The sequence below is a fragment of the Apis cerana genome, linkage group LG3 (assembly GCF_029169275.1).
Source record: "Apis cerana isolate GH-2021 linkage group LG3, AcerK_1.0, whole genome shotgun sequence".
NCBI lineage: Eukaryota > Metazoa > Arthropoda > Insecta > Hymenoptera > Apidae > Apis > Apis cerana.
The window spans coordinates 11490490-11516742 of record NC_083854.1 but is presented as its reverse complement, the minus strand read 5'-3'; the positions used below and the strand labels follow the sequence as shown (position 1 = coordinate 11516742).

General features: G+C 38.7%; 2 protein-coding genes across 14 annotated transcripts in view; one reads left to right on the top strand and one right to left on the bottom strand.

Annotated features, from left to right (window-relative positions):
• Nucleotides 1-19: 19 nt before the first annotated feature.
• Nucleotides 20-10006, top strand: LOC108001929 (serine/threonine-protein phosphatase 6 catalytic subunit). Its single transcript, XM_017063258.3, has 7 exons — nucleotides 20-298; nucleotides 443-538; nucleotides 652-859; nucleotides 995-1074; nucleotides 1152-1257; nucleotides 1370-1531; nucleotides 1611-10006. The coding sequence occupies exons 1-7, from the start codon at nucleotides 230-232 to the stop codon at nucleotides 1799-1801; spliced, it is 912 nt and encodes a 303-aa protein (XP_016918747.1). The 5' UTR covers nucleotides 20-229; the 3' UTR covers nucleotides 1802-10006.
• The window catches only part of LOC108001868 (hormone receptor 4-like), a 130405-nt gene continuing 111976 nt past the window's right edge, over nucleotides 7825-26253 (bottom strand). For 8 of the 13 annotated variants that reach the window (XM_062072934.1, XM_062072929.1, XM_062072931.1 and 5 more), the window contains 10 exons: nucleotides 25950-26054; nucleotides 21802-22803; nucleotides 21153-21714; nucleotides 18785-18995; nucleotides 17147-17500; nucleotides 13965-14099; nucleotides 13387-13650; nucleotides 12531-12723; nucleotides 11947-12074; nucleotides 7825-11655 (listed from right to left, as the gene is read on the bottom strand). In XM_062072934.1, coding sequence (XP_061928918.1) covers nucleotides 11575-11655; nucleotides 11947-12074; nucleotides 12531-12723; nucleotides 13387-13650; nucleotides 13965-14099; nucleotides 17147-17500; nucleotides 18785-18995; nucleotides 21153-21714; nucleotides 21802-22803; nucleotides 25950-26049 — 3030 coding nt within the window. In that variant the 5' untranslated portion in view covers nucleotides 26050-26054 and the 3' untranslated portion in view covers nucleotides 7825-11574. Of the gene's footprint in view, nucleotides 11656-11946; nucleotides 12075-12530; nucleotides 12724-13386; nucleotides 13651-13964; nucleotides 14100-17146; nucleotides 17501-18784; nucleotides 18996-21152; nucleotides 21715-21801; nucleotides 22804-23370; nucleotides 23645-25949; nucleotides 26055-26253 lie in introns of those variants that run through there. The other 5 variants (XM_062072937.1, XM_062072940.1, XM_062072939.1 and 2 more) reach the window with 2 other exon arrangements.

Here is a 26253-nt window from a genome sequence, read left to right as displayed (position 1 = left end):
ATTTTGCTTCATAGTAGGTTAATTAAGTTCGCGTCTAACACGATGAAAAGAAGTAATTCCTTGTTAAATAGAATATTTAAGATTTTATGAGTAAAATGAATAAAAATTGGAAATTTAATTGAAATTATTTCAGTAAAACAATTTATAAAAATATAAATCAACTATAAATTCAGTGTATACATATGTAAGTGAGGGCGCGATCGGTATTTTCCTACGATACGAGTCCAAAATGTCAGACATCGATAAATGGATGGAACTTGCAAAAGAATGCAAATATCTTCCCGAAAATGATCTTAAGGTAAACAATATATAAAAAATATTGTTTAGTATGATCTCAATTATGTTATATCTTGTTAATGTATATGACGATAAATTAAACGTACATTCATAGGTTATTTGAAATTTCTGTTTGTCTCTTAACAATTAAGTTAATTTTGTTTAGAAACTTTGTGACTTGGTATGTGACATATTATTAGAAGAATCTAATATTCAACCAGTATCTACACCGGTAACAGTGTGTGGAGATATTCATGGTCAGGTAAGTTTCATAGTTTTGTTCTAACCTCAACACGACATCGATATCTTTAGAGATAACGATGTTGACGAAACTAAAATGTTTGATAATTATTATAATTATTTATTTTATTTTAGTTTTACGATTTAGAAGAATTATTCCGTAATGGAGGCGCTGTGCCTGAGACAAATTATATATTTATGGGAGATTTTGTAGATAGAGGGTATTATAGTGTAGAAACATTTACCCGCCTACTCACACTTAAAGCTAAATGGTCTGATAGAATAACATTACTTCGTGGAAATCATGAATCCAGACAAATTACTCATGTTTATGGTTTTTATGGTTAGTATATATTAGTATATCTTATATAAAAATTATTACATTCATGCAATATATTTTAAAAAATATATTTAATAATAATCTATTACTGTGCATGTTTAATAATTATGGTGATTAAGCTTGTTATGTCATATGCAGATGAGTGTCAAAACAAATATGGCAATGCTAATGCATGGAAATACTGTTGTAAGGTGTTCGACTTACTCGCAGTTGCTGCCGTTAGTATTTATAAATAATAAATGAATTTAATACTCAATTAATATATTTAATATAAATACTAAATATTTTTATTTAGTTAATTGATGATCAAGTACTTTGTGTGCATGGTGGATTATCTCCAGCCATTAGAACGTTAGATCAAATTAGGACAATTGAAAGAAATCGAGAAATTCCACATAAAGGTATTGTATAAGTTTTTTTAAAATTATTATTTTTTTGAATGTATTGAAATATTTTTACATTATTTACACTATTTACACTACACTTTTTACACTATTTTGATTTTTGTTACAGGTGCTTTTTGTGATTTAGTTTGGTCCGATCCAGAAGATGTAGAATCATGGACTATTAGTCCGCGCGGAGCAGGTTGGTTATTTGGAAGTAAAGTAACATATGAATTTATGGAAATCAACGATCTTAAACTTATTTGTAGAGCTCATCAATTGGTTCATGAAGGTATATAAATAATAAGTAAGAAAGAATATGCAAGAAAAATTTTATGATTATATTTTATATATTTCGATTTTATTTACAGGTTATAGATATATGTTTAATGATAAACTTGTAACAGTATGGTCAGCTCCAAATTATTGTTATCGCTGTGGTAATGTAGCTAGTATTTTACAGTTTACAACTGTTGATCAAAGAAATCCAGTTCTATTCCAGGCAGTGCCTGATTCCGAAAGAGTAATTCCACCTTTAAATATTACACCATACTTTTTGTGATCTAACCTAGTGCTCCATTTGTTTGGATGCAGGAAAGTGATATCTGTGTCTAGACGTTACGGAATTACATGACTGTTTCTTCACGTTGATGGATACAGGCTGGTACTTTGACGGAGCATCAAATTTCAAAAATGTATTAAACTATGATACATTATTTAGAATTTTAATTTAAAACAAATTTTTTTTTATGTTTTTATAAAAGAACATGTGTCATTTGGAGAACAGAATTATCATGTGATTACCTATTCAGGGAATGTTCTTACACGTTTTTTAGGAAATTTATCCATTTTTGTATGTTAAGGAATTAACTTTTATATATGTATATATACATATATAAAAAATATATATATATACATGTATATATATGTATATACATGTATATATATATATATGTCAAACGCCTGCCATTGCATCAGCCTGATTCCCCTAGTTTGAAAAATGTTTCGCATTGAAATAAATGTGAACACTGTGGTCTAGACGCTTTTGCTGTCTACTGTGTACATTCTGTAGAGCATTCGCATCTCAGAGCCATATTGTGAACGTATTGTTCTAAAGGCTAAGAGCTTTTAAGTAAGTTATGAACATAAAAACAACAAATGGTTCAATAATGAATAAATAAATGAAAAACCATTTAAATATTCCAAAATGGAAAAATCTCTGAGTATAGTGAATGCTTAATTGATATTATGATCGTTGTGCGTAGAATTCAGGTTTATTAAAGCGTGAGCATATATACTACTGTTAAGGTCTTCCTGAGTATGTAATTGATCTGTTTCTGGTTTAGATACTGTGTGTGCTGCGTGCAATTCTTTTTATTCTAGATGCGCAATCAGTGTTCTTAGCAGCATAAAGTCGGCGGTTCTGTCGAGGTACAAATAGTATGTAGCAGTAGCCAAAGTTTTCCTACCTAGGTAAGGAAATTCAGTAGAAAAATTGTATTATATAATAGAAGTTTTGTTATTATTATTATTATTATTATTTTTTTTTTTTTTTTTGCACACGACAATTTTATATTTCACTCTCTTTTTTCTTCTTATGAGCTCAAAATACAAATTTGCGAAACATCTTAAAACTATAAAAAATTTTTTCACAATATCGGCCTTTTTAGCCATGTTCTACTTTTATGTGTACAGAGCAATAGTTTGAATATTATTATATTCTCTTATATTCTCTTGTACAGTTTCCATATTATATGCCAAATCGCTGTCGTACTGAATAATTATAATAGCTAGATTGTCATAAGTTGTCATTAATGTAGGGAGCAACTTTTAAGAACCAAGACCCTTAGCAATGTGCCTCTAAATTAATAAGCGTTTGTGTAATATAATGATACGATATTGATACATAATTAATGGAACGCACCGGCCATTGTGTATCATAAGCCTGAATTCTGACCATCGATTTGCTAGCTCATGATATTCCTAACCGATCACAGACCCGATAAATATGGCATTGGCATTGGCACTGGCTGTCAAGTTGAAACTACTCTATTTTGAGTTTTGTGATATAGTTCAAGCGGGGCATGTGAAAATTGCGTCGATGTTTGTAACGATTTTCCATGTCGGATCGTTTGAAGATGTTTTGAAGACTTGTTATTTCAAAAAAAAAAAGAAAAAAAAATAGTCAACTTTTGAACAGTGCCTTCAGAACTATAACACGACGGTCTACTAGAAGTAAATACTTTCTATTGACGGATAATCATAGACGAACTAGGACGGATCATATAAATAACAGAGAGCTTAACAAGAGCGTGTATAAGGAATTCTCTTTCACTTTTTTAGAAAATATTATTAATAATTCTTTTATCGTATTTCGATCTTTATTATTAATCTCGTAAGATATTTTGGCGTCCAATTCGATGATTGCTTTACATGATACTTTTTACATTTTACAATATTATCGATAAAAAAAAAATACGAGTTATATATATATAATATATTCAGATTGTTACACAATATGCAATTATACGATTTTACATTAATCACTGCTTTATCGATATAATTACATTATCGATATTATATTAGATAGATCATTACACAAGGCAAGACACGGAGTTTACGTTACAAACTCGACTTGTCGGTTTTGCAGCCTCTATTATCGTAAAACGGTGATAATGCGTGAGAATGCCTACGTAGTACGGATATCCTAGAAATCGTAAAAGTATTAGCTTCTGTGTCTACTTAGGTATTCACAGCAATCACCTTTGAAATGCCTCTGTCTGTGATCGCTTTAATCTTATCGAAGTGTCCAAGCGCTTGCGATCGGTAAGTTCATGGGAATAAATAAAACAATGACATTAAATAATGAGACTAATTTAGCTTAATAAATGTTCTCTGTGCAGGAGCTTGAACACTGCGCATAATTCTTAAAGATCTCACAGGTAGACAACATTTTAAACGATCATGTACCTTGAAAGTATAGATTTTGTTATGTTAATGTAATGAAACGTCTGTAATAAAAATGCGCAAAAATTGCAACTGACATTATCAATAATACTCCCGTTATTATTGTCATAAATAAAGTACAAATATATATATATATATATATACACATACACATACATAAACATATATATACGCGTATATATATATGTATCGTGAAATATCGAAGGAAAAAGTTATCGTGTAGGTATGGAATATGGGTATGGAATAATAAAGATATCATCAAATTTGTTCATCTTTAATTAGTTTATTTACTTGTAATAATATTATTTTCATCGTATATATAATAATTCTATTTACTCCTTACTATTTATATATAATAATATAGTGTATTTATGTTCATTATGTATAATATATTATCTACATTTATAATCCCTATGAAAGGCATCTCCAAACAGACTTCAGATTTACTTTTTTTTTTTTTTTTAAAATATCTTATTTATTCATAAAAATACAGGGGGTTTACGCGCCACCTGTGAAGTCTAACCTGTTTTGCCCGGAACCGATAGCTTCCGATTTTATTGGTCGGATGAACAACATTATATTATATCTTACAATTCTTAATTCTTGCAATAACAACGAATTTATTATTATGATTCTCAACATCACCTATGTACATATTATTATGGAAACAAGTTCGACGATTTTTCTGCTCGATTACAATCTTGTAAGCGCGTCCATGTTCTATTTCTCGTTGTATGATATTCTTTTATATAATCACATTGTTTTAATATATAATCATCGCCATTGAATAAAACGATTGAAAATCAAATAATTTTTAGAATTATTCTGATCATACGAAAAACGAAATGCAATGAAAATGCAACAGGTAAACTGAATTATTTAACGAAATCTTGACTAAGGATCAAAAATAAGTAAAAATTTAAAATGTAAATTTTTGCAAAATATTTATAGAAAATTATATACACATTTTTTTTTCATCGACTAGAATATTTAATTAATTAGTAAAATATTTGATTTTGACGTATCAATGTAACAAGACAAATTATTTGCAAAGTTTTCAGTCTGTTTTCAATATATATATGGTTCTTTTAAATATTATGAAATTACGGAATTATTTCAATTATACATATAAATTCGATGTTCTGAACTAATAATAAAATTTAAACTTTAAACTAAATTTGCAAAATTTATAAATAGAAGAATTTGTAACGAAATATTTAAAAATAATTTTTTTGAATTCTTTGAATTTTTCGAAAAATTATAAAATATATAAAATACATAAAATACATCAATAATATTTAAATCATATCCATATGATGTGGAATCATTGTTTATTTAAAAAAAAAATAAATAAAAGAAAGTATATTCAGTATAAAGATCAAAATTATAAATAATTATAATTATTATAAACAAATTATCGTTAATCGAATCAGCATAAGAATTTAAAAAGATGCTGTTTGAAATAATTTAACAAATATTTTTAGATAAATCAACGAGATATTGAATTTCGCGCGCAAAAGTTGAAAAATGATTAGCAGTAACGTAGCGTTCGGTTCCCGGCAGAGCAGTAACTCACGCGGCGCCCAAATCTCAGTTACAAAAGGAATAGTCGAAGGTAAACGAGATGATAAAAATGTATTTCCTAAACGTAGGTAGAAATTGGTAACTTTGACTCACTCATTGAAAAAGTATTTCTTCTTGCCAATCCGGCATTCGTGTTTTCTTTCTGCCCGTCGTTTTTGGGTTAACGTTTGCATTTCGCGCTTCTTCATTTATACCGTGACAAGCAGCATACTTCAGTGTTAACCGATTTATTCGAAGTGATGGTGCGCGTTTGAAATTTCGGAGAAAGTGTTGTGGTTTTAACGAAGCAATAACGAAATATCAGCGGATCTTGATGAAGATTGACGATAGAAGAAAATATATCGGTAAGTGAAACATATAATAACATCTTAATTTAGAAATTTACATACAAAAATTAATTGAACGTCGTATCGACGTTTAACGTTTATTTCGATGTCAGTTTGACAAACGTATTAATCTATATTAATAATTTTTCTATCGTTATTAATCGTTTCGAAAGAAATACAAGTTTTTATCATCATTTTAAAAATTTGAATAATTGAAATTTAAACGATGGAGTGAAAAAATATGTCTATATTATTCCCTTATAAAAGTTCAAACGGTATATATATATATATGTATGTATATCTGTATATATGTATACGTTGCATGATTTCATGCGCAGAAGCTCAATTTTACAACGATCGCGCAATTAGGAACACTGTGGCGCCGCTTGACACTATATAAGAACAGGTATAACACGGAATTATACAAAGAGACAGGACTAGTACTTTCAACGTAGTTATTATTAAACCTTTTCGTACAATATGTACAAAGTTAAACCCACAAACGAGAGGCATATTTTTTATATTTTTAAATTTCATCTTTTTTTTCTTTTACTTTTGCTCAATAGACTCTCACTCGCACTTAAATATTAAAGGTTGGGCATGATAATACTCGCGGGTAGTATAATGCCCTAAGTCTTGCTGATCCAACGCATAGCTCTCCCGTAAGCAGCTGCTGTACTCCCAGACATCGGTGCACATTTCATTTTATACAATATACATATTTATATTTATATTTATATTTATATTTATATTATTTATATTTATATTTATATTTATATTTATATTTATATTTATATTTATATTTATATATACTTATATATAATGCAATATAATAGACAGTCCAACTCGGCGCTTTTTCTCTTGACGCAACGTTCTTTTTCTGCTCGTCGTTCTTTAACATTCGACTCGACGCTACCATTCGTATGTACACGCTAACAATAAATAGGAGGCGACAAGAAAAGAATTCTCCGCGGGAAGTAGATAATATTTACGGGCTAAAAATGAGAAAATTAAAATAAAAGAAAAAAGGGGAAAACAGAATTGGTTGACAAACGAGAAAGGATATAGGAACATAAAAGTGCGAAATTAATCGAGATTAGGAGATATGCCTAAGGAAAAGGGAAGGGGAAGAGAAATGATAAGAAAAGAAAGAGAGAAAAGGAATTAACGTAAAATCGGTTTAAATGCTAACACGTTACGCTCTTTCTCTTCGTTATTGCACTATACTAAAAACGGTAACTTCAAAAGTATAACATTTCGCGCGTAAACGTCCGAAATTATGAGTTTACATACGCGAAGGAAGAATCGAAAAGATATTTCCCCCATTCGGTATTCATATAATAATATGAAATACACGCGTAGACCAAAAAATGATATGAAATATTCACTTAACATAATTTAGCGAGGTTCTTTTCTATTTTTTCTTCGTTCTTCTCGTTTTATTTTTTCACTTATTATTTTTTTTTTTCTATCTTTTTTCTCTATCTCTTTTTCGCGGTTGCGACCTCATCGACCGTCCAATTGAACACAGAGACAAGTGTACGATGATGTCCGGGGAATACAGGAACCGTTACCCCCAGTTCCTTAACCGCAAATAATATACATTGTTTACCGTATGAAGTATCCCATCGTTAGTTAAGTCTTATAGTATGGACAAGTATCCTTAGGCTAGTAGGCCCAAGGTCTGTGTGTATAGTTCTCGTGTTGATTATTTTTTTTTTTCTTTTTTTTTTTTCGTATGTGCGCTCGCGACCACGAGTCCGGCGAAATTGTGAATCGAGATGTGAAAAAAAAAAAGACAACGAGATTGTTGTCGAGAGTAGAGAACTTGTTTTGAGCAGAAATTCGCTTGATAACTTATCGTCTCGATTAAAAAAATATTACGTAAAAATATCAATAGTAAATATATAGATAGATAGATAGAATGAACGCGATGATGAGCGCGAAATTGAAATTGATCAAGGTGATAAATGCAACACGACCGAAGGCATATTGACACTTCGGAATCGAAAAAAATCAAAAAGAGAGAAAAAGAGAGAGAGAGAGAGAGAGAGAGAGAGAGAGAGAAGGAGAGGGAAATATTTCGATTTCATCGTACTCGTGATCGGTATGCGTACCGGTGAATAGCGCGTGTTTACGATAACTTCTATGGAGGCAAGATGAAACAATCACGTTGTGATAGAACGTGCGCAGATTAACCATAACATGCGTATACAAGGAGCATTATTCATTATTATCTTTTTTTTTCCTCTTCTTTTTTTTTCTTTTTTTTCCTTTTCAACACACGAACAAGACATTTCTGACATGGCGTCAGCTACCGGTTCGCTTTTTATCCGTGTATTTCCATTTCCTATAAGGGGTTTCGCTTATCTTAAATAATTGAGCCAATCCTTGAGAAATCGTGGTATCTTTTCCGCCGCGAGGAATTACTGAATTATCACACACCTCAACTTAAATTAAACACGTATATATATTATTCTAATATTTGACGATTTAAAATTTCAAACCAGGAGAAACTGCATAAATCGAATTGGAAATCCACGCGAGGGAAAAGAAAAATTATATTGAAATTTTAATTTCGTTTCTTTCTTTTTTTTTCTTTCTTTCTTTCTATCGTCGAACACAAGCTTCCTCGCGGAAGAGAAATACCAAGTTTCTTGCTGTTCGTATTTTTCGTTCGTTTACACGTTTTATCTTTCTTTCTTTCTTTCTTTTCTTTTCTTTTCTTTTCTTTTCTTCTTGTATATAATACTATGAAATTATCGCAGTCGTTTCAACGAGGAATCATAAAAAACAATCTTTCGTTCGCGGATCAATGGTGAACACCTGGTAACGAGAAACGAAGAGGGCACGCGCGCGCGCGCGCGCGCACACGGCCACATTTCGAACGATCCGATCCCTGAAGGATTCATCGATAGAAAAGATATCACTTCGATTATTATACGGCAGGCTACGAATTCATATTAGAACTATATAAAAAATGTTATACGTTAAAAAGTTCCCCTTACGTCGAAAAATTATTTATCGTTACGAGAAATACATTTTTCGTTTAGAAAAATTTTGCAAAATATATTTTGCAATATTTCGAGTCGAAGCGAGCTCCGTTTTAAAAATCGTCGCAAAAGCGTCCGTCCCGTTCGTACGCGAAGCAAATAGTCCACGAGAGATTTTGTACGAGGCGCGCTTATCTTTCTTTCTTTTTTGTAAGCTCTAAAAACGCGTGTCACGTGTAACGGTCTCAGGCGTGTAACGGTCCGAGAGAAATGGAGGATCGGATCGTTCGAAGAACGAGTAAAATATCGATTACGAACAAGGACATCTTCGACCGGTGGTGAATATGATGCATATGATATTATAACGCGTCAAGATTTACATTGATGACGATAAAATTGTAAATTAACAAAACGATAAATATATATATATATATATGTATGTATGCATGTATATATATACACATATATATATTATATAGTCTTCTGTGTTGCGCGCTTGGACCATGATTCGGAGTGGTTGATCGACGACAAGAACGACAATAATAACAAGGACGATTCACGAATCGATAAGTCTGTAGCCTAGATCCTAACCAAGATTTCCATTCGAATGTGTTCAACGTCGGGGCTTTCTTTTCTTTCGGTACAATGGTAGGACACCTTTGCGATCAGACATCGAGATTGCTCTCTGAACCTTTCACGAATATATAGTTTCAATTTTTCTTTTTATTCGAGATCCAACGGTCACGCGAACACCGCCATCGTTTCTTTTTCTTTTTCTTTTTTTTTTTTTTATCAACATCCATTCAAAAGGTCCCGGTTCAAAATTCCAATCGACTGGAAAATTTTATTCGAGGGCCGCGTATATCTTCTCTTATTTATATATATATATAAACAAATGCAATATATATAAAATATATCACACGGTATGGAATAAATGAGAATAATAATCGTTTGATTTAAAGATAGAATTATCATTGTGTGGATTTTCGAGAATATTCGAGCGTTTATAGTTTAAAATCACTTTTTTTCCTCGAGAATGGATAATACGTACGTGTTCGTCCGTCGTGATATTATGTATGTATTATATACATTATATATATATATACAATATAGTATATATAATATACATATGTATGTATTATATATATATATATTATATATATATAATATAGTATAATATACTATACATAATATATATATATATTATAGTTGCATGCAAAGATATTCAGAAACGTGGCGATCGATTCCGTCCAACGATTGTTTTGCGTTTGTGCCTTAATAATTGGTAACTCACGGTCATCACGATCGAAATCATCGAAATCATTATCGTCGTCGTCGTCATTATCATCATCGTCGTCGTCGTGGTTGACTGAATTATATCATCGTTATATCATCGCTATGATCACCATTATCATCGATATCGGTCGATTGATCTTTCGGTCGTTTTGGTAGTCTGCTATTTGTAGTTTGATAGTGATGGAGAGTAATAGTAATAGTAGCAGTATAGTAGTAGTAGTAGTAGTAGTAGTAGTAGTAGTAGTAATAGTAGTAGTAGTAGTAGTAGTAGTAATAGTAGCAGCAGTAGTAGTAGGTGGTAGTAGGTGGCCTACAGTGAGCGTACGTAACGAGAGTCTTATTATCGATCGGATTATGCAACGTGAACACACAATGACGTAGTTGCGCGGTACTGCGTACAGAAATATATTATTATAGTCTTTTAGTTTCGATAAAAAAGTTCAGTTCCCCTCCTCGGATTGATTTCCCATCTCGAGGTGGCGCGCTTTCTCTCTATCTCTAACTCTCCCTCTCTTTCTCTCCCGCTCTCTCGCTCTCTCTCGAATTTTTTATTATTTTCTTTCGTTAATTTTCTTCTTTTTCTTTTTTTTTCTTTTTTTTTCTTCTTTTTTTTTCTTTTTTTCTTATTTCTTCTTATTTAAAGCATTCTCTCTCCTTTTTTTCCTTTCTTTCTTCCTTTTTTTTTTTTCTTTTTCGCCCAAATTTCGCTCACGTTTCCTTCTCGTTTCTCGTTTCTTCTTCTCGTATCTCTTTCGTCTCTTTTTTTTCTCTTCTTTCAACGTTTGTTTCGTCTGTTTTTTTATCACGCTTTTCACAGGTTCCCCGTTCCCTTCTCAACCTTCTTCGTTTTTTGTACAACGCAACGAACACACACATTTATATTATTTATATTATTTATATATATATACCTTTTTTTTTATATAATTATTATACATACGCAAACAAAGCTTTTCCCCCTTTTTTTCCGCACAAGTCTTTCCTGCTCTCTTTGTTTGCTCTTGCTCTTTGTTTGTTCGATTCTATTTATATATATATATATGTATATATATATAAATTTATATCTCTATATATATATATATATATATATATATATATATGTATATATTTATATGTATAGTATGTATATATAGGTATTCAGCTTCGTTTATCGTCAGTTTGTTTTTTATTTACTATCTTTGAATTGTTGAGTTCAATAGGAAAGGAACGTAGAACATTTTACTCTCGAGTAGAAGAGCTGCCGCCGATTGTACCTGGAATTCATGAAGAAAACAGCATCGACTTAGATCTGTTATTGTTCCGTGCTCGAAATGAAACAAAGAATAATCGATCGGAAATTCCGTTCTTCAAATTTTCGTAAATTTCGAAAAACATTCCCCCCTCCCCCCTCTACTTTCCCTTTTTACTCTATGCTATTATTTCGTTTCTTTATTTCCATTCCCTTCTTTTAATCCACGCTTATAGTATATCACCGACCCGAGTGAAAATGTAAACGATTCACGCGACGAACCACCAGGGGAAATTTCCTTATTTGTCAGACTTACTTCCGGCAACCTGACGAGAAGATCGTGAAACCGATTCGGCTGTTGTGGGGCGCTGTGCTCGACAAAACTTCGCAGACAGCTCATGTATCGTTCTTGTAGATGTTCTAATTCCATCGTACCTCCACGTGCTAAGAGAGGGCAGACACAGAAAGAGAAAGAGATCCGTGAGTGTGAGGATGGCTAGATGGACGGACGGATGGATGGATGGATTCGAACAAGCGTGCGTCTTCTTTCGTAATTAATCGTAACGACTTAATTACTCTTTTTTTCTTTTTTTTGTAATTATTCGATCCTTGATTCGATTTTTAATTTTTTTTTCTTTCGCGTCGAAGAAGCGAGGATACGTACTTTTATTTATTCATTTATTTTGTTTTTTTTCCACGCTTCGATAATCGATCGAATAATTACTCAGTCTGTAGTATGAAAATTTACGTACATTGCTTCGCCAATTGCATTAGTATTAGCAAAAAAAAAAAAAAAAAAAGGATGCATCTGTTTTTATATCTTTTATATCAATACTATTTACTATAGTAGCAGTACGATGCTTGTTTTCAACGATGAGAATTTGGATGAGAGATACTTACCTTGCGAGAGCATGGTGATTACTTTCAGACAGACGTACTCCTCCATCCGTAATCTAACCCTCCTGAACATCAACGTGACATACGTAATCTTTTCCACCATCAGGCCTACGTCTTGCTGCAATTGGTCCATGGTTATCGGCCGGCCCATCATGTTCGTTAGGCACGTTTGCAACGTATACATGTTGTTCGAAACCTGTGTATACCACATACTCGATACATTTACTTATTAATCCAATTAACCAAAAAATACTTTTCTCCTCTCTAAACTCTCTATCAATCCCGCTTTTTCCAAAGTAGAAAGTTTCACGTTCACGTTCGAACCGTAGAAAGTACCCTTCCTTCGGATATTTATGCTATCAATTACGTTTTAGTAACGAGAGGAAAAAAGGCGCGTTTCGATAGATACGATATTATACAAGTGCGGGTTATTCATTCCCGTTGTGGAATACAATCTATATATTGCCTGTTTAAAGAGAAAGTCTTTTATCCGCGGATGGTATTGGATTGTTCGGAAAGTAATTTCGTTTTTTCACACGAGTGTCGCTAGTCGAACGTTTGTCCAGCCAACTTCACTCTGAACCGTGTCGTTATTACGTATTTTGAGAGTTGGCGTTTCGTGGTTTATTTATTAAGAAAAATTCGTTTTATTCTGCGCGTTTCTCGTGCGTGATAACAAAAATGCGAGACGAAAAGGAGCATATTCGATATATTTTACTTTTTTATTATCGTAAGAATGCTGTTCAGGCAAGAAAAAGTCACGTGGACCAAATATATATGTATATATAAATCGGGCGATAGAAAGGCAATATAGGAAGGGGAGGGAAGAAAAGAGAGAGAAAAAAGAAGAGGTAATTACTTCTTGCATAAAATCCGCTCCCATCGCGTCGCTGCCGACGTTGGAGAACTTGTGCTGACCGTGTATCGCCTGATAGGCGGAGGTGGTCAGCACGAGGATCTCGTGCCACTTGTGGGTGAGCAATGTCGTGTGAACTTCGACCGGTAGCTCAAGGTAAAACGGTAACCTTTTGGTCCACTGCACCAACTTGTACACTATACTGTCCCCTATCTGACACAGCTTGTCGCTTAAATTTGATTTATGGTCCAGCAGCTCGTCCAAGTTCTGCAACGTATAAAACGGAGGAGGGGCGCTCGCGTGAGCGAGGTTGAAATTCACATTCCATCCCGGAAAGAATAAATCTTAAAATTTTTCGAGATCGACGAACTCTTTGCTCGAACTACCGATGTATTTTCTCATCTCAAAAAACGATACTTTTATTTGTATTAAGAAGTATTCAAGCATTTGCGATATCATAAATATTTTAATACCGACGAGATTACGAATTAAATATCTAAATATTACGATATCAGAATGGTTGGCAAAGAGTTTCTCAATTTCGGCGATTAAATGTATTCGAATTAAAAGCAAGCTTATACCCTCAACGTGGCAATATCTTGGAACTCGTCGCAGTCTATGAGGGACTGGATCATGGCGACAGTGGCGTCGAAAGGGAAAGATCGATCCCTCGAACTGCTTACCGTGTTGTCTAGCCTCTGCCTCAAGTGTACCACCTTGAAAAAGAGAAAAAAACAAACGAAACATTTTTCTCCTATATATATAAATAAAAATCATCCTCCTCTTTCTCTCTCTCTCTCATACACACACTCTCATTCTCACTCTCGCTCGTTCGTATCGTTCCAGCGACAATTTGGATCCGCGACAATAGAGAAGAATGGTCGTGCTTCCTACGTAAATCCGATCCGGCCTTTCACTGACCTTTCAATCCATCGAGGAAGTACCTCGAGGTCGGTATTTCTAGAGTATACGTATATATGTATATGCACACACGTACACACAGGTATACGCGATTCGAGGGGAGAGCGAGGTGGCGCGGCCGCTTTTCCCCCGTGACACGTTTCGAGGGGAAAGTCGGCTCTATATACCCTCGGGTTTCGCGAGGAACGAGGAACGCGATGAAGCCGTGGGACACGCGTCTCTCGTCGCCGGAGGCGGCGATCTCGCGGAGGGCGGAGGTGGTGGGGCGAGGAGAAGGTGTTGGAGGAGGAAGAGAAGGAGGAGGTAGGGTGAGGTCAGTGTCCCTTGTGCAGACTTTCACGAGTTACGAAACCGGCGGAGAACTGCCCGTCCTTGGCACCGGTTGTCGCTGATTTTCTATTGTCCCTACTCTCCTACCGGACTCCTCGTAGTCGTCATCGTAGTAACTGTAGTCGTTTCTCTCCTTCTTCGAGCCGATTTTCGAGAATACATTTTCCTCTTGTATTTATATTTTTAAAATTAATCGATCTACGTATATATATATATTTTTTCTTCTAAAATCGAGAGATTACTAGTGATATTAAAATTATCGAAATTTTTGGATCATCTATTTTCTAAGGAGGTTTTTCAAAAATTTTCCAGGGATCGTTCGATAACGTTGCGTTTTCCTTTTCTCTTCTTTTCTTCTTTTTCTTTTTGATAAATTTTCGACCGCTATGCCGCTACGTGAATCGAACGATTCGGGCAGAGATGGAAAGTGACCTCCTTAATGCCGCTACCTCCATCCACGGGCCAATATTTATCCGGGCCGGGGAGAGTCATCGATTTCACTTTTGGCAATGGCCTCTACCCAAGCTCTGACCGTTCCCGGTAATTCTTCTCGTTGTTTGCATACCTCACGTGCTCCGTGAACGTAACGCTCTCCGCCGTTATTTCGATATTCTCGACACAGTCGATCGTGGTCGCGCATCGATCATCGTCCATCGTCCCCGAACTCTTTCCCTCGGAGAGAGAAAGAATCTTTCAAACGAGGGCCAAACGAAACTCCTTTTCTTCGATCCTTTGCCGAATTTTTTTTTTTTGTAAGAGATATTAACAGAAGTAGTAATCGTTTGATTAGATTAAAATTTATTAAGTGTTGCGATGAATAATTCAACTTTTTTTTTTTTTTCGTAAGAAAATAATAATTGAAATTCGTGGACAATTTTGCCATGATTTATAGCAGCGAAAATTTAATGGTTGAAGTTTACAAGTATAATAATAATTGGAAATAATTTTAATGCCGGACGGCCGGCATTATATGAATTATAGCTACGAATAAACGTTACTCGAGCATTTTAATTACTCCAGGTAACACTTCCCGTTGAAAAAGTGTTTGGTTAAGTTAAACATCTGGACTAACTCTGTGTTAATCGACGATAGAAAAATAGTGTCGACTGGTTTCGATCCGGCACGCAACGAATATATTCACGACGAGAAGCTTCTTCGGTAATTGAAGAAACGAATCGATACAACGTCGTACAACGGAAAAACGAAAGAAGCAGGATGTTTTTCAAAAATATTTACTTTTCGAAATTTCATTACATCCTGCCATGATGGATTAACGAGGAAAAAAGGGAAAAAGAAATATGGCAAAACGCCGCGATTCGTGAGAAAATCGGCTTCATTTCCATTGTCGAAACGGATAGGACTCTAATAAGGAAACGCTTTCACGAATGTAAAAGATAATACTTCGTTTGGACGAGTACGAAAAGGCACGCGAGACGACCGCCACCACCATTCGCTCCTTCTATCTATCGGCTTTCGTAATGTGGGAAACCTTGAGACTTGCGCAAGCGGACTCGTAAGAAAGTGAAATTGCAACGTGGAGTTCATTCATATTTCAAGATTGTTCCGCTCGAAACCGATCAAAAATTTCCCTCGACATTCGATCATCTCCCCCTCCCTCTCGTTTTTCACTCAATTTTTCTTTCTTTTTTTTTCAAGGAAAGAAAATTCTCTCTGAAAAATTCCACGAGACACTTTACTATTACGCGGAAAAGCTGTTCTTTACATCGTTGCGTGCCAGTTTCTCACATTCGAGGATCGATCGGGTTTAAAGCTGAACTTCCCTGCTAACCTTCTCCGAGAACGCGAATGGTTTTGCAATCGCGTTGATATAGTCGTTTCCTGTGCGACTTTGCACGAGAAAAGGAAGAAAATTTTCTTTCCCCCGATTATCGAAACTCGCTCGAAAGGAAAAGGAAAAAAAAAATGGAGAAGAAAGAAAGATCGCGATCGCGTGCAGCTGGTGATTCGAAAGTGAAAGTGAAGAATATACCGTTCTCATCACCGCCACCGGTGCATTCTCCCGGCAGAAGGATCAACTTTTGTCGACCGATTTCTAACGAGCCGCCTCGAATAAATCACCGGGAATCGGCTACGATTGCACCGGTTGCGACATTGATCTATATGCGAGCTCGCGTGCTGTTGGAGAGCGTCGATGAAAACGCGTTTCACACGTACAACGGTGCTCGTTAGATAATCTTGGGCCGAGATGGGGATCCCGATAGAGAAATATGGAACCTCTCCCGCAAAGTGTATATCTCTTTCGTGAGTTATCGCGCGGATGCATCGCGTGAAATCGAGCCGACCGTGTTGCGTCAAACAGCGCAGAAAAAACGTCGTTAATCGCGTATCTCTTCTTCTTCATTCAGAGATCTGTTTTCTTCCTTCTCGAATATCGAGAAATACACCTGTCTTATCGCTGGATTCGATGCGAAGTAATGCGATTACTGTTGAAAACTATTATTGAAACTTGAGGGAGGAGGGAGAAATGTAGGAGATGAGATGAGATACTCACTTCGGAGGGGTTGGTGAGCGCCGTCTTGAGGATCGTCCCGTTGACCAGGTGGCCCGAGTGCGCAGGGTGACTCGAGTGACTGGTGGTAGATTGGGAGTTGAGCGGGTCGCCGGACGAGATCTTGTGATGATGAAGGAAACCGCCAGCCAGCTGGACGTGCTGCTGTTGGCTATGGTGAGCGACCGCGGCCACGGCCATGTGCTTGTCGAGCATCGTCGAGCCCATGGCGCTTTTGCTACCACCAAGGGATCCCGACCCGTTAACACCGCCAACGTTACCCCCGCTACTTATGCCACCCATGCCTCCACCCACTCCGCTCGTTTTGTTACTTTTCTTGTGCTTTTTGTACTTCACCTTACGCATGAAACGAACGGGAATGGGGTAAAATTAATCGTCTAAGAAGAATTTCGCTACGCTTTAATTACGCTCCAATACGCTGTTTTTCTTTTGTTATTTATATATGTAAATAAAATTGATGAAGAGTTAAGAGACATTTCGTATCTTTTCTTAATTTGACCACGTTTAATTCCGCTCCAATACGTTATTTCTCAATATTCTCTATTGTTATTTATATATATAAATAAAATTGATAAAGAATTAGGATCGATCCGATGTTTCCTATCTTTTCTTAATTTAACCATGTTTAATTATGCTCGAACGTTATTTTTTAATATCCATTATTGTTATATATATATGTAAATAATATATATATGAATATATTATTAATAAATTATTAATATAATGAATACGTTATTATTCAATATCCATTATTATTATATATATATATGTAAATAAAATTGATAAAGAATTATTTTTCAATATCCATTATTGTTATATATATATATGTAATAATATATATATGTAGTAATAATATTTATGAATATATTATTAATATATTATCAATATGTATAATAAATTATTAATATAATGAATACGTTATTATTCAATATCCATTATTATTATTTATATATATAAATAAAATTGATAAAGAATTAGGATCGATCCGACATTTTGTATCTTTTTTAATTTAACGTTTAATTATGCTCGAACGTTATTTTTTAATATCCATTATTGTTATATATATATGTAAATAATATATATATGAATATATTATTAATAAATTATTAATATAATGAATACGTTATTATTTAATATCCATTATTATTATATATATATATATGTAAATAAAATTGATAAAGAATTATTTTTCAATATCCATTATTATTATTTACATATATAAATAAAATTGATAAAGAATTAGGATCGATCCGATATTTCGTATCTTTTTTTAATTTAATTACGTTACTTTTCAACTATTGTTATTTACGAAAAATTTATACATGTATAAGTAAAATTAATAAAGAACTAGGATCGATCGGGTATTTCGTATCGTTTCTTAATTTAATTACGCTCGAATACGTTATTTTTCAATATCCTGTATTGTTATTTATATATATAAATAAAATTGATTTCGTATCTTTTCTCAATTCAACTACGAATACGTCATTTTTCAATATCTATTATTGTTATATATATATATATATATATGTAAATAAAATTGATTAAAAATTGATTAAATTAGGATCGATCGACGTTTCGAGCTGGAATCTTTTATACGGATATTAAATGAATACCAACCTTGTAAAGGTTATACACAGCACCGGAATTTCTTCCCCCAGGCATCCGGTCTTCTCGAACCGCCTGAAGGACCATACCCTGTTCAATGCACTTTTTGAAACGACAGTACTGACACCTGTTCCTCTGGGCCTTTGTGATTTCGCAACCACCTTCCGCCACGCATGTGTACACTCGCCTATTTTGTACAGTCCTTTTGAAGAAACCTTTACACCTGCGCATACATAATTTCACACGCTGTTTCATCAGGTTTCGATGAGAAACGTCTCGAATCATCGTCATCCGCGAAGATTCATTCGGTGCTCGAAGAATATTTCCGCAAAATATCGCATCCTCGACACGAGAATCGCGTCTTCTCTCCCTTCGAAACGTTCGTGAGACAGGATTTTATTAAGGACTTTTTTTCTCTCCCAACGAGAGAATCAACTCGCCAAAGTTTATCTCTCGAGGGGGAGAGAGAGAGTAGTATCTCGATACGAGAAACTACCGATTAAAGATTCATAGGCGGAGAATTAACGCTGGGGATGCGGAAACTCGTCGTCGAGTTTCTTTTTCCAACTAATTTCTCGGATCGGTCCAATAGACATTGAACAAACTAGCGTGAAACCGAGTAACGATACCCTGTAGTAACCTTACGGACCAATCAGCCGCGAGTATTTTTCTCTCCACCTTGGAAAACTTGGGGGGGAAAAAAAAAAAAAGTTTTAAATTTATCCGAAATTATTTCTTCTCCCCTTCGGTGGTTGAAATTGAAGGTAAAAAAGATGTTTCTATCTACAAAGAGAAAAATAAGAACAGGGATATCTGGCGAAAGGGGAGAGGCGACGAAAAGCTGGAAGGCATAGCATAGCGTGTAGAGAAGGATATCTCTGCCCGTATTCATAGTTCAAACGTGACGCGGTAACCTCGAAGACACCTCGGGCCGCATATATTTCCGTCCGTACGTCAGAACGCGGGTTGCAAAGTCGGGTGAGAGCGGGCAAAGGTGAGAGTTCGCCTTCGAAAGCCGCAATCCCAATTCGTCGCCGATCGATCGATCGATCGTCGCGGCTTTTCTTCGCGAGGAAGGAAGGGATCCCGAGTTTCCGAATTCGAAACGAAGGAAGGAAGGAAGGAAGGGATCTTGAATTTAGTAATTTGGAAGAAAGAAAGGAAGAGATCTCGAATTTATGAATTTGAAACGAAGGAAGGAAGGAAGGAAGGAAGGATCTTGAATTTGGAAGAAAAAAAGGAAGAGATCTGGGATTTAATAATTTGGAAGAAAGAAAGGAAGAGATCACGAATTTATGAATTTGAAACGAAGGAAGGAAGGAAGGAAGAGATTTTGAATTTATGAATTTGAAAGAAAGAAAGAAAGAGTTTTCGAATTTGGAATAAAGGAACGGAAAGATTTCAAATGTATGAATTTAGAATGAAAGAAGGAAGAAAAGAAGAGATCTCGAATTTATGAATTTGGAACGATGCAACGAAGGAACAAAAAGATCTCGAATTTATGAATTTGAAGCGAAGGAAAAAAGAAGGAAAGAGATCTCGAATATCTGAATTCAAAACAAAGGAAAAAGGAGAATTTAGGAATTAAGAAAAAGAGGAAGTGATCTCGAGTTTTCGAATTTGAAACGAAGGAAGAAAGAGATCTTGAATTTAGTAATTTGGAAGAAAAAAGGAAGAGATCTCGAATTTATGAATTTGAAACGAAGGAAGGAAGGAAGAAAGGATCTTGAGAATTTAGAAAATAAAAAGGAAGATCTTAAATTTATGAATTCGAAACAAAGGAAGGAAGGAAGAAAGAGATCTCGAATTTACGAATTCGAAACGAAGGAAGGAAGGAAGGAAGGAAGGATCTTGAATTTGGAAGAAAAAAAGGAAGAGATCACGAATTTATGAATTTGAAACGAAGGAAGGAAGGAAGGAAGAGATCTCGAATTTATGAATTTGGAAGAAAAAAAGGAAGAGATCTCGAATTTATGAATTTGAAACGAAGGAAGGAAGGAAGGAAGGAAGGATCTTGAGTTTTTGAATAAAGAAGATAAAAAGGAAGATCTCAAATTTATGAATTCGAAACAAAGGAAGGAAGTAAGGAAGGAAGGAAGGGATCTCGAATTTAGTAATTTGGAAGAAAGAAAGAAAGAGATCTCGAATTTTGAATTTGAAACAAAGGAAGGAAGAGATCTCGAATTTAGTAATTTAGAAGAAAAAAGGAAGAGATTTCGAATTTATGAATTTGGAAGAAAAAGAAAGAGATCTCGAATTTACGAATTCGAAACGAAGGAAGGAAGGAAGGAAGGAAGGAAGGATCTTGAATTTGAAAGAAAAATTCGAAACGAAGAAAGAAAGAGATCTCGAGTTTCCGCTAAAGACCCAACTCACTCACCCCTCGCACGTGATGATCCCATAATGCAGGCCGGTCGCTTTGTCCTCGCAGATCATGCATATCATAGGCGTCTCGTCCTCCTCGTGCTCCTGGGGCGGCATCGGCGGCGCGGGGGGCGCGACCGACATCGGCTGCGACGCCGCCGCCTCGGACTTGACCACCCCCCCGTTCCGCTCCCACGCCTGCCCCGACCCGGACGCGGTCAGGTTGAGCGCCTGCATCTGCTGGGCGGCCGGCAACTGCGTCATGTCCCCGGCCCACAGCCTCTCCATGTTGAGCGGGGGCCCGGACGAGTAGGGCACCGCCGCTGCCGGCTTCCCCCTCGACTCCTGGCCGAGGTTGAGCAACAGCTGGGCGGCCGACTCCTCCGACGAGGAGCAGGACGCCGCGGCCGCCGCCGCGGCTGTCGCCGTCCACGAGGCCGCCGGGGGTGGCACGGGGTCCAGGGGTGGCGCTGACCAGATCATCGTCCGCACGCCGCCGATCTCGCCCATTATCACGGTGGGTGGCGGCCTCGGGGGTGCCGGCGCTGGCCTCTGCGCCGGCGGCTTCATCGTCTCGCCTGCAACAATCAACAACAGCCGGGGTGAGGGCACAGAAGGAGGGAATCGCGGCGAGAGAGGGCGACGGTCGAGGTGGAGCCACTTACAGGAGGAGGCGGCCCCCGTGGCTGCACCGGCGGCGGCCCCCGCGCTCGTCGAGGTCGCCCCGTTCCCGCTGCTCCCCGTGCTCAAACTCGTCGTGCTGCTGGTGGACGCGACCGCCACCGTCTGCCCGTAGTTCACAGCGCTGCTGATCACTCCGTTCAACAGCCTCTGGGTGGCGAACCCCTGTATGCCGTTGTTCTGCGACCAGAATTGATGGTGAGCCAACAGGTGCGGGGGCACCGAGGGTACTCGCGGTCTCAGGCTCCCTGCCGACGTTTGCTGCTGCTGCTGCTGTTGCTGCTGCTGCTGCTGCTGGCTAACGTGAGTCGTGCTCGCGCCAGGGCTCATGCTCTGGCTGGGGCTGTATTGGGAGGACGGGCTGCTCCGGTGACTAGGCTGGCTGGAGGTCTCGGAACGACCGCCGCCCCCGCTGCCACCGCCGCCTCCCCCGTCGAAAACCGAGTTGTCGGACTCCTCCTTGGTCTGGGCCGAGGACAAGTCCACCTTCTCGGGGCTGTCGCTCCTCGAGGTCGGTTGCTCCTGCGGCATGGGCGTCGTGGAGACCGCCTGCATAGGCGAGTACGGCGACAGCCTGGTGGGCATGGTCGGCGTGGCGGAACGCTGCTGCTGTTGGTGCTGCTGATGGTGGTGTTGCTGCTGTTCCTCGACCACCCTGGCATAGCCGACTATCGAGCTGGCGTCGGGGAAGACCGAGTCGGGCGAGGCGCGGTCCGAGCAGGGTGTATCCCGGGGATGCTCCAGCCCGACGCTTGCCGTCCCGCGAAGAGGATCGCGCGGCGTGCCCGGGCTCGGTATGCCAAGCAGATACTCGCTTTTCACTTTGACCACGGGGCAGCCCGGCGAGCCCGGCATGTTAGCCTCCGGCGACAGGGTCGAGGTGTCGGCCATGCTCTCCCCTGGAGCAGGAAAGTTTATGGGTGAAGGAGCGTCCGCCGGCTGGATCCCGAGCGGCGAGCCTGCTGATCCAAGGGATACCGGGGAGTCTGAGAAATAAGGCGTTGGTCTCACGTTTATACTCGATGGAACAATTGGATACGCGTTCTCTAGAGCCTCGGGAAGGCCGCGGTTAACGGATGAGATCCTGATTCTTTCTCTTTCTCTCTCCCTTTCGCCAATTTTTCCAATCGAACGGGTGGCCACCGGTCGATCGGGAAGGAGCCTCTTTCGAAAGGAGATCGAGGGAATCCTTTTGGAAAAAGGTTCTTCTCCTCTCGAAATGGAAGAGAACCGATTCGAGAGGAGATATTCTCGGGATAGAGAAGGATGTGGATGGGGCATCGCGTGTAGGTCGAGGAAGGGATGCAGTTGACGAGTAGCGATTGCAGCCACCCTGCGAGCTACCAGTTTCCAGCCTCTATGAATAGCGCGATCGACGCGCCAATATCGCCGACCGATCTTTCCTCTCCCCTCGGTTAATTCGATCTCGCTCTCCGTTCCGTGGAAATTGGCGATTATTAAAAGCTGCGGCCGTTTGGAATTTCAGTTTTTCGGGGATATCGGTCGAGAGAGAAAAAGAAAGAAAGGGGAGAAACGTGGTTGAGATGGTTTACCGAGTATCGAGGAGGGGCGGTTCGAATCGTAGCAGCGGCGATCGAGCATCGCGTAGGGCGCCATCGTGGGCCGGCATCTCGCGAGGTGGAGCTCGATGTAATTCCGATAGGACGTCGCGAAGTGGTTGCACGGGTGGCAGAGGAAGAGGCAGGACGGTAGGATCGGGTTGACGAGGTTCGACGCGCTCCAATCCCCAGCGCGGTGGAGACCGGGCGCGAGGAACGGCTCGTTTCTCAATGCCGAGTGCATCGTGAACCTCTTCTTCTTCTTCGCAATTCTCTTCTCCGAAAAGGGAAAAGGAAAAGTGGAGAATTAGTGTCCTCGAGGCGCGGCGTCCGTTTCCTCCATCCAAGTTGCGAGAAACGAACGAGTCTTCGAGACGACTCGAGGAGAGACTTTAGGATCGGTTAACCCTTTCCGTGGAAGCACACACGCACGCACGTTCGCGCACCGTCGCACGTTCCAATGACGCGGAAAGATCAATGATTCTCCTCGATCCTGGAACACGCGTGGAAAAAACTCGACCCTATCGAATTCCTAATCTCCTCGCCGCCATTTTGAAATCTCGACTCGAATGAAACTTATTCTCCGCGATACGAAAACGCGTTTCTTCTCCGTCCCCAGGCGGAAACTTGTAATCGACGAACCGTGTCGATCCCGGCTCGTTGCCATTTCCCGCCAACGGCAGTGCCCGACCTTCAACCCAGGCCGAGCTGGGTCATCGGTTACGTTTCCATCTTCGAAAAACGCGGGGAGGAAGAAAAAGCAATCGATGCAGCTGGAGCACTCGAAGCGCGACTCTCACCACGAAGAAACTCGAGAACCGATTCTTTCTCCTTCGCCCCGCGACCCAATATCCGTCGAACGAGAGTTTTTAGACGGACGTGGTTGCGCGAGTTCAGGCGAAGCCGAACTAGCGCCGGTGCACGTCCGGGAGACCGCGTGGGTTGATATTCAACCCTGCACACCGCCGCCATCAACCACCCCCTCTTCGCTCGCTCACCTTTCCCCTTTCCTTCGCTTTCCCCTTCGTTCGCCCACCCCACGCGCCGACCAATTCCTTCCTCTCGAGAGCCGATGAAGGGAGGCGGTGGACACCACGCGGGTGACGCCAGCCACGTAGGAGGAGAACGAAGGAGGATAAAGGGTATATGAGTTTATATTTAATAAATTTCTCTAATTGCTTCCTCTTTTTTCTACGCTCGTTTCGAGTACTCGTTTGGAAAAAGGAAACGTAAAAGGGGGTCTGAGACGTGGAGCGTTTGAAAGGGAGAGAAGGTATTTGGAATTGGTTCAGGGTGTGCGATCTTCCTCGAGGAAGGGAATGGGTAAATGGAAATTTTTTAAGAAATTTAAGAGAGAGAATTAAGGGGTGTTTGTTCGGCATTCCTCGGGGAGACGCGCAGTTTCTCCTGTTCGCGAGCTCGTAACGAAAATGCTGGTCAATTTTGTTGACACCATTACTCGAATAAACTTGTGTCTATTTTGCTACAAGACCAACCAGGCCAGCGTTGGAGGCCGTCCAGAAAATTTTATTTCGACGTGGATTGTCCGTCGTTTTCGTAATAAATTCGTACGTATCCAGCCTTGGTTCTAAAACTTGGTCTTCTCTCGGGTACGTAGCGACACGCACGGTTCTCGAAACGGAACGAATGATCGATGCTGCGGCTCTCACGCGTCACGAAAATCGGGGCAACGAGGGTATCAAACATGGAATCGTTCCTGGGGAGTAGAAAAGATTCTCCTTTCGAACGAGTTTCCATCATTCGGCGAGAAGAATCGAAACTTTTGAGATATCCGCACGTTTTGCCGAACACCGAGAGAGAGAGAGAGAGAGAGAGACTCGTTGACCACAAAAGTAAGCGAACACCGCGATTCATCCAGCCTTACCTCTTGATGACAGTTGTGAAACCGAGGAATGAATAATTCCTGTGGTATGCATAGCTGTATCGGCCAAACATATTCGTTTCTTTTTGACGTCGAGTAAATAAAGTCGCACGAAATCTTGATATTACGCACTTGGAATAGAACGCAATTTCCTATTATTGTTAGAGGGGATCCTTCTGACTCTCCACTCCGCCCGACCAAAGCGAGAGGGGCGAGGACGAAAAGAAGGAAAAGGTTGTGGAAGAGCGAAATTGAAATTAAGTCGAGTCGTTCTTTATCCTCGAACAACACCGAATATTATTAACCGTTCGTCGTTTGATGCGTGCAACGATCGAGCTGGAACCCACGATTCCCCCGTGATAACGATTTCCTGACACCGGATGATCGATCGCGTTCGTCGCCAAATACGACCGTCTCCACTCGTTCTCGTTCCCGATTCATCGAGGAAACGTATTCTGCTGCGTTGTAATTAAAATGAGATTAAGCCCGAGTCTTTTGTGCGTTTCGAGGGGGAGGGGGAGGAAAAAGAAAAATAAAGGAGGGAGATGTGTCGATAAAATAGATCGCGGTCGATAAGTACGTGATTCCTGTTCGAGGTAAAAAAAAAAAAAAAGAGAAAAGAAAAGGTTTTGCTCTCGTTCGATTCTAATTCAAACGAGGAGAGCACGAACGGGGAAAATGGAATTCTTACCGTCGCTACTACATCGGGAGTCGACCTTCCTCCTTTTCAACTTGAGGTCTTGAAACAAGCTCATGTTGTCTAGCTCACACGGGCTGCTCGTAAGGGTCATAATTCCTGGGAACAGAAAGAAAACGACGAAAGTGAAAGAAAAAAAATTAGAGAGAATTTATGGTCGGCGATTGCTCCACGTCTCTCTCTCTTATTTCGGAGAGATAATATTTGAAAGAGGAAGAGAGTTTTGAAAAGGGGCTTAAATAATCGACGAAGAATCGGCGTTGCAAAGGATCGTGATCGAATCAAATAGATGTCTATC

Coding starts and splice junctions, on each gene's coding strand:
- LOC108001929 (XM_017063258.3), top strand. CDS start 230: ATGTCAGACATCGATAAATGGATGGAACTTGCAAAAGAATGCAAATAT. Junction 539..651: donor GTGGAGATATTCATGGTCAG/GTAAGTTTCATA, acceptor ATTTTATTTTAG/TTTTACGATTTAGAAGAATT. Junction 1,258..1,369: donor TCGAGAAATTCCACATAAAG/GTATTGTATAAG, acceptor TTTTTGTTACAG/GTGCTTTTTGTGATTTAGTT.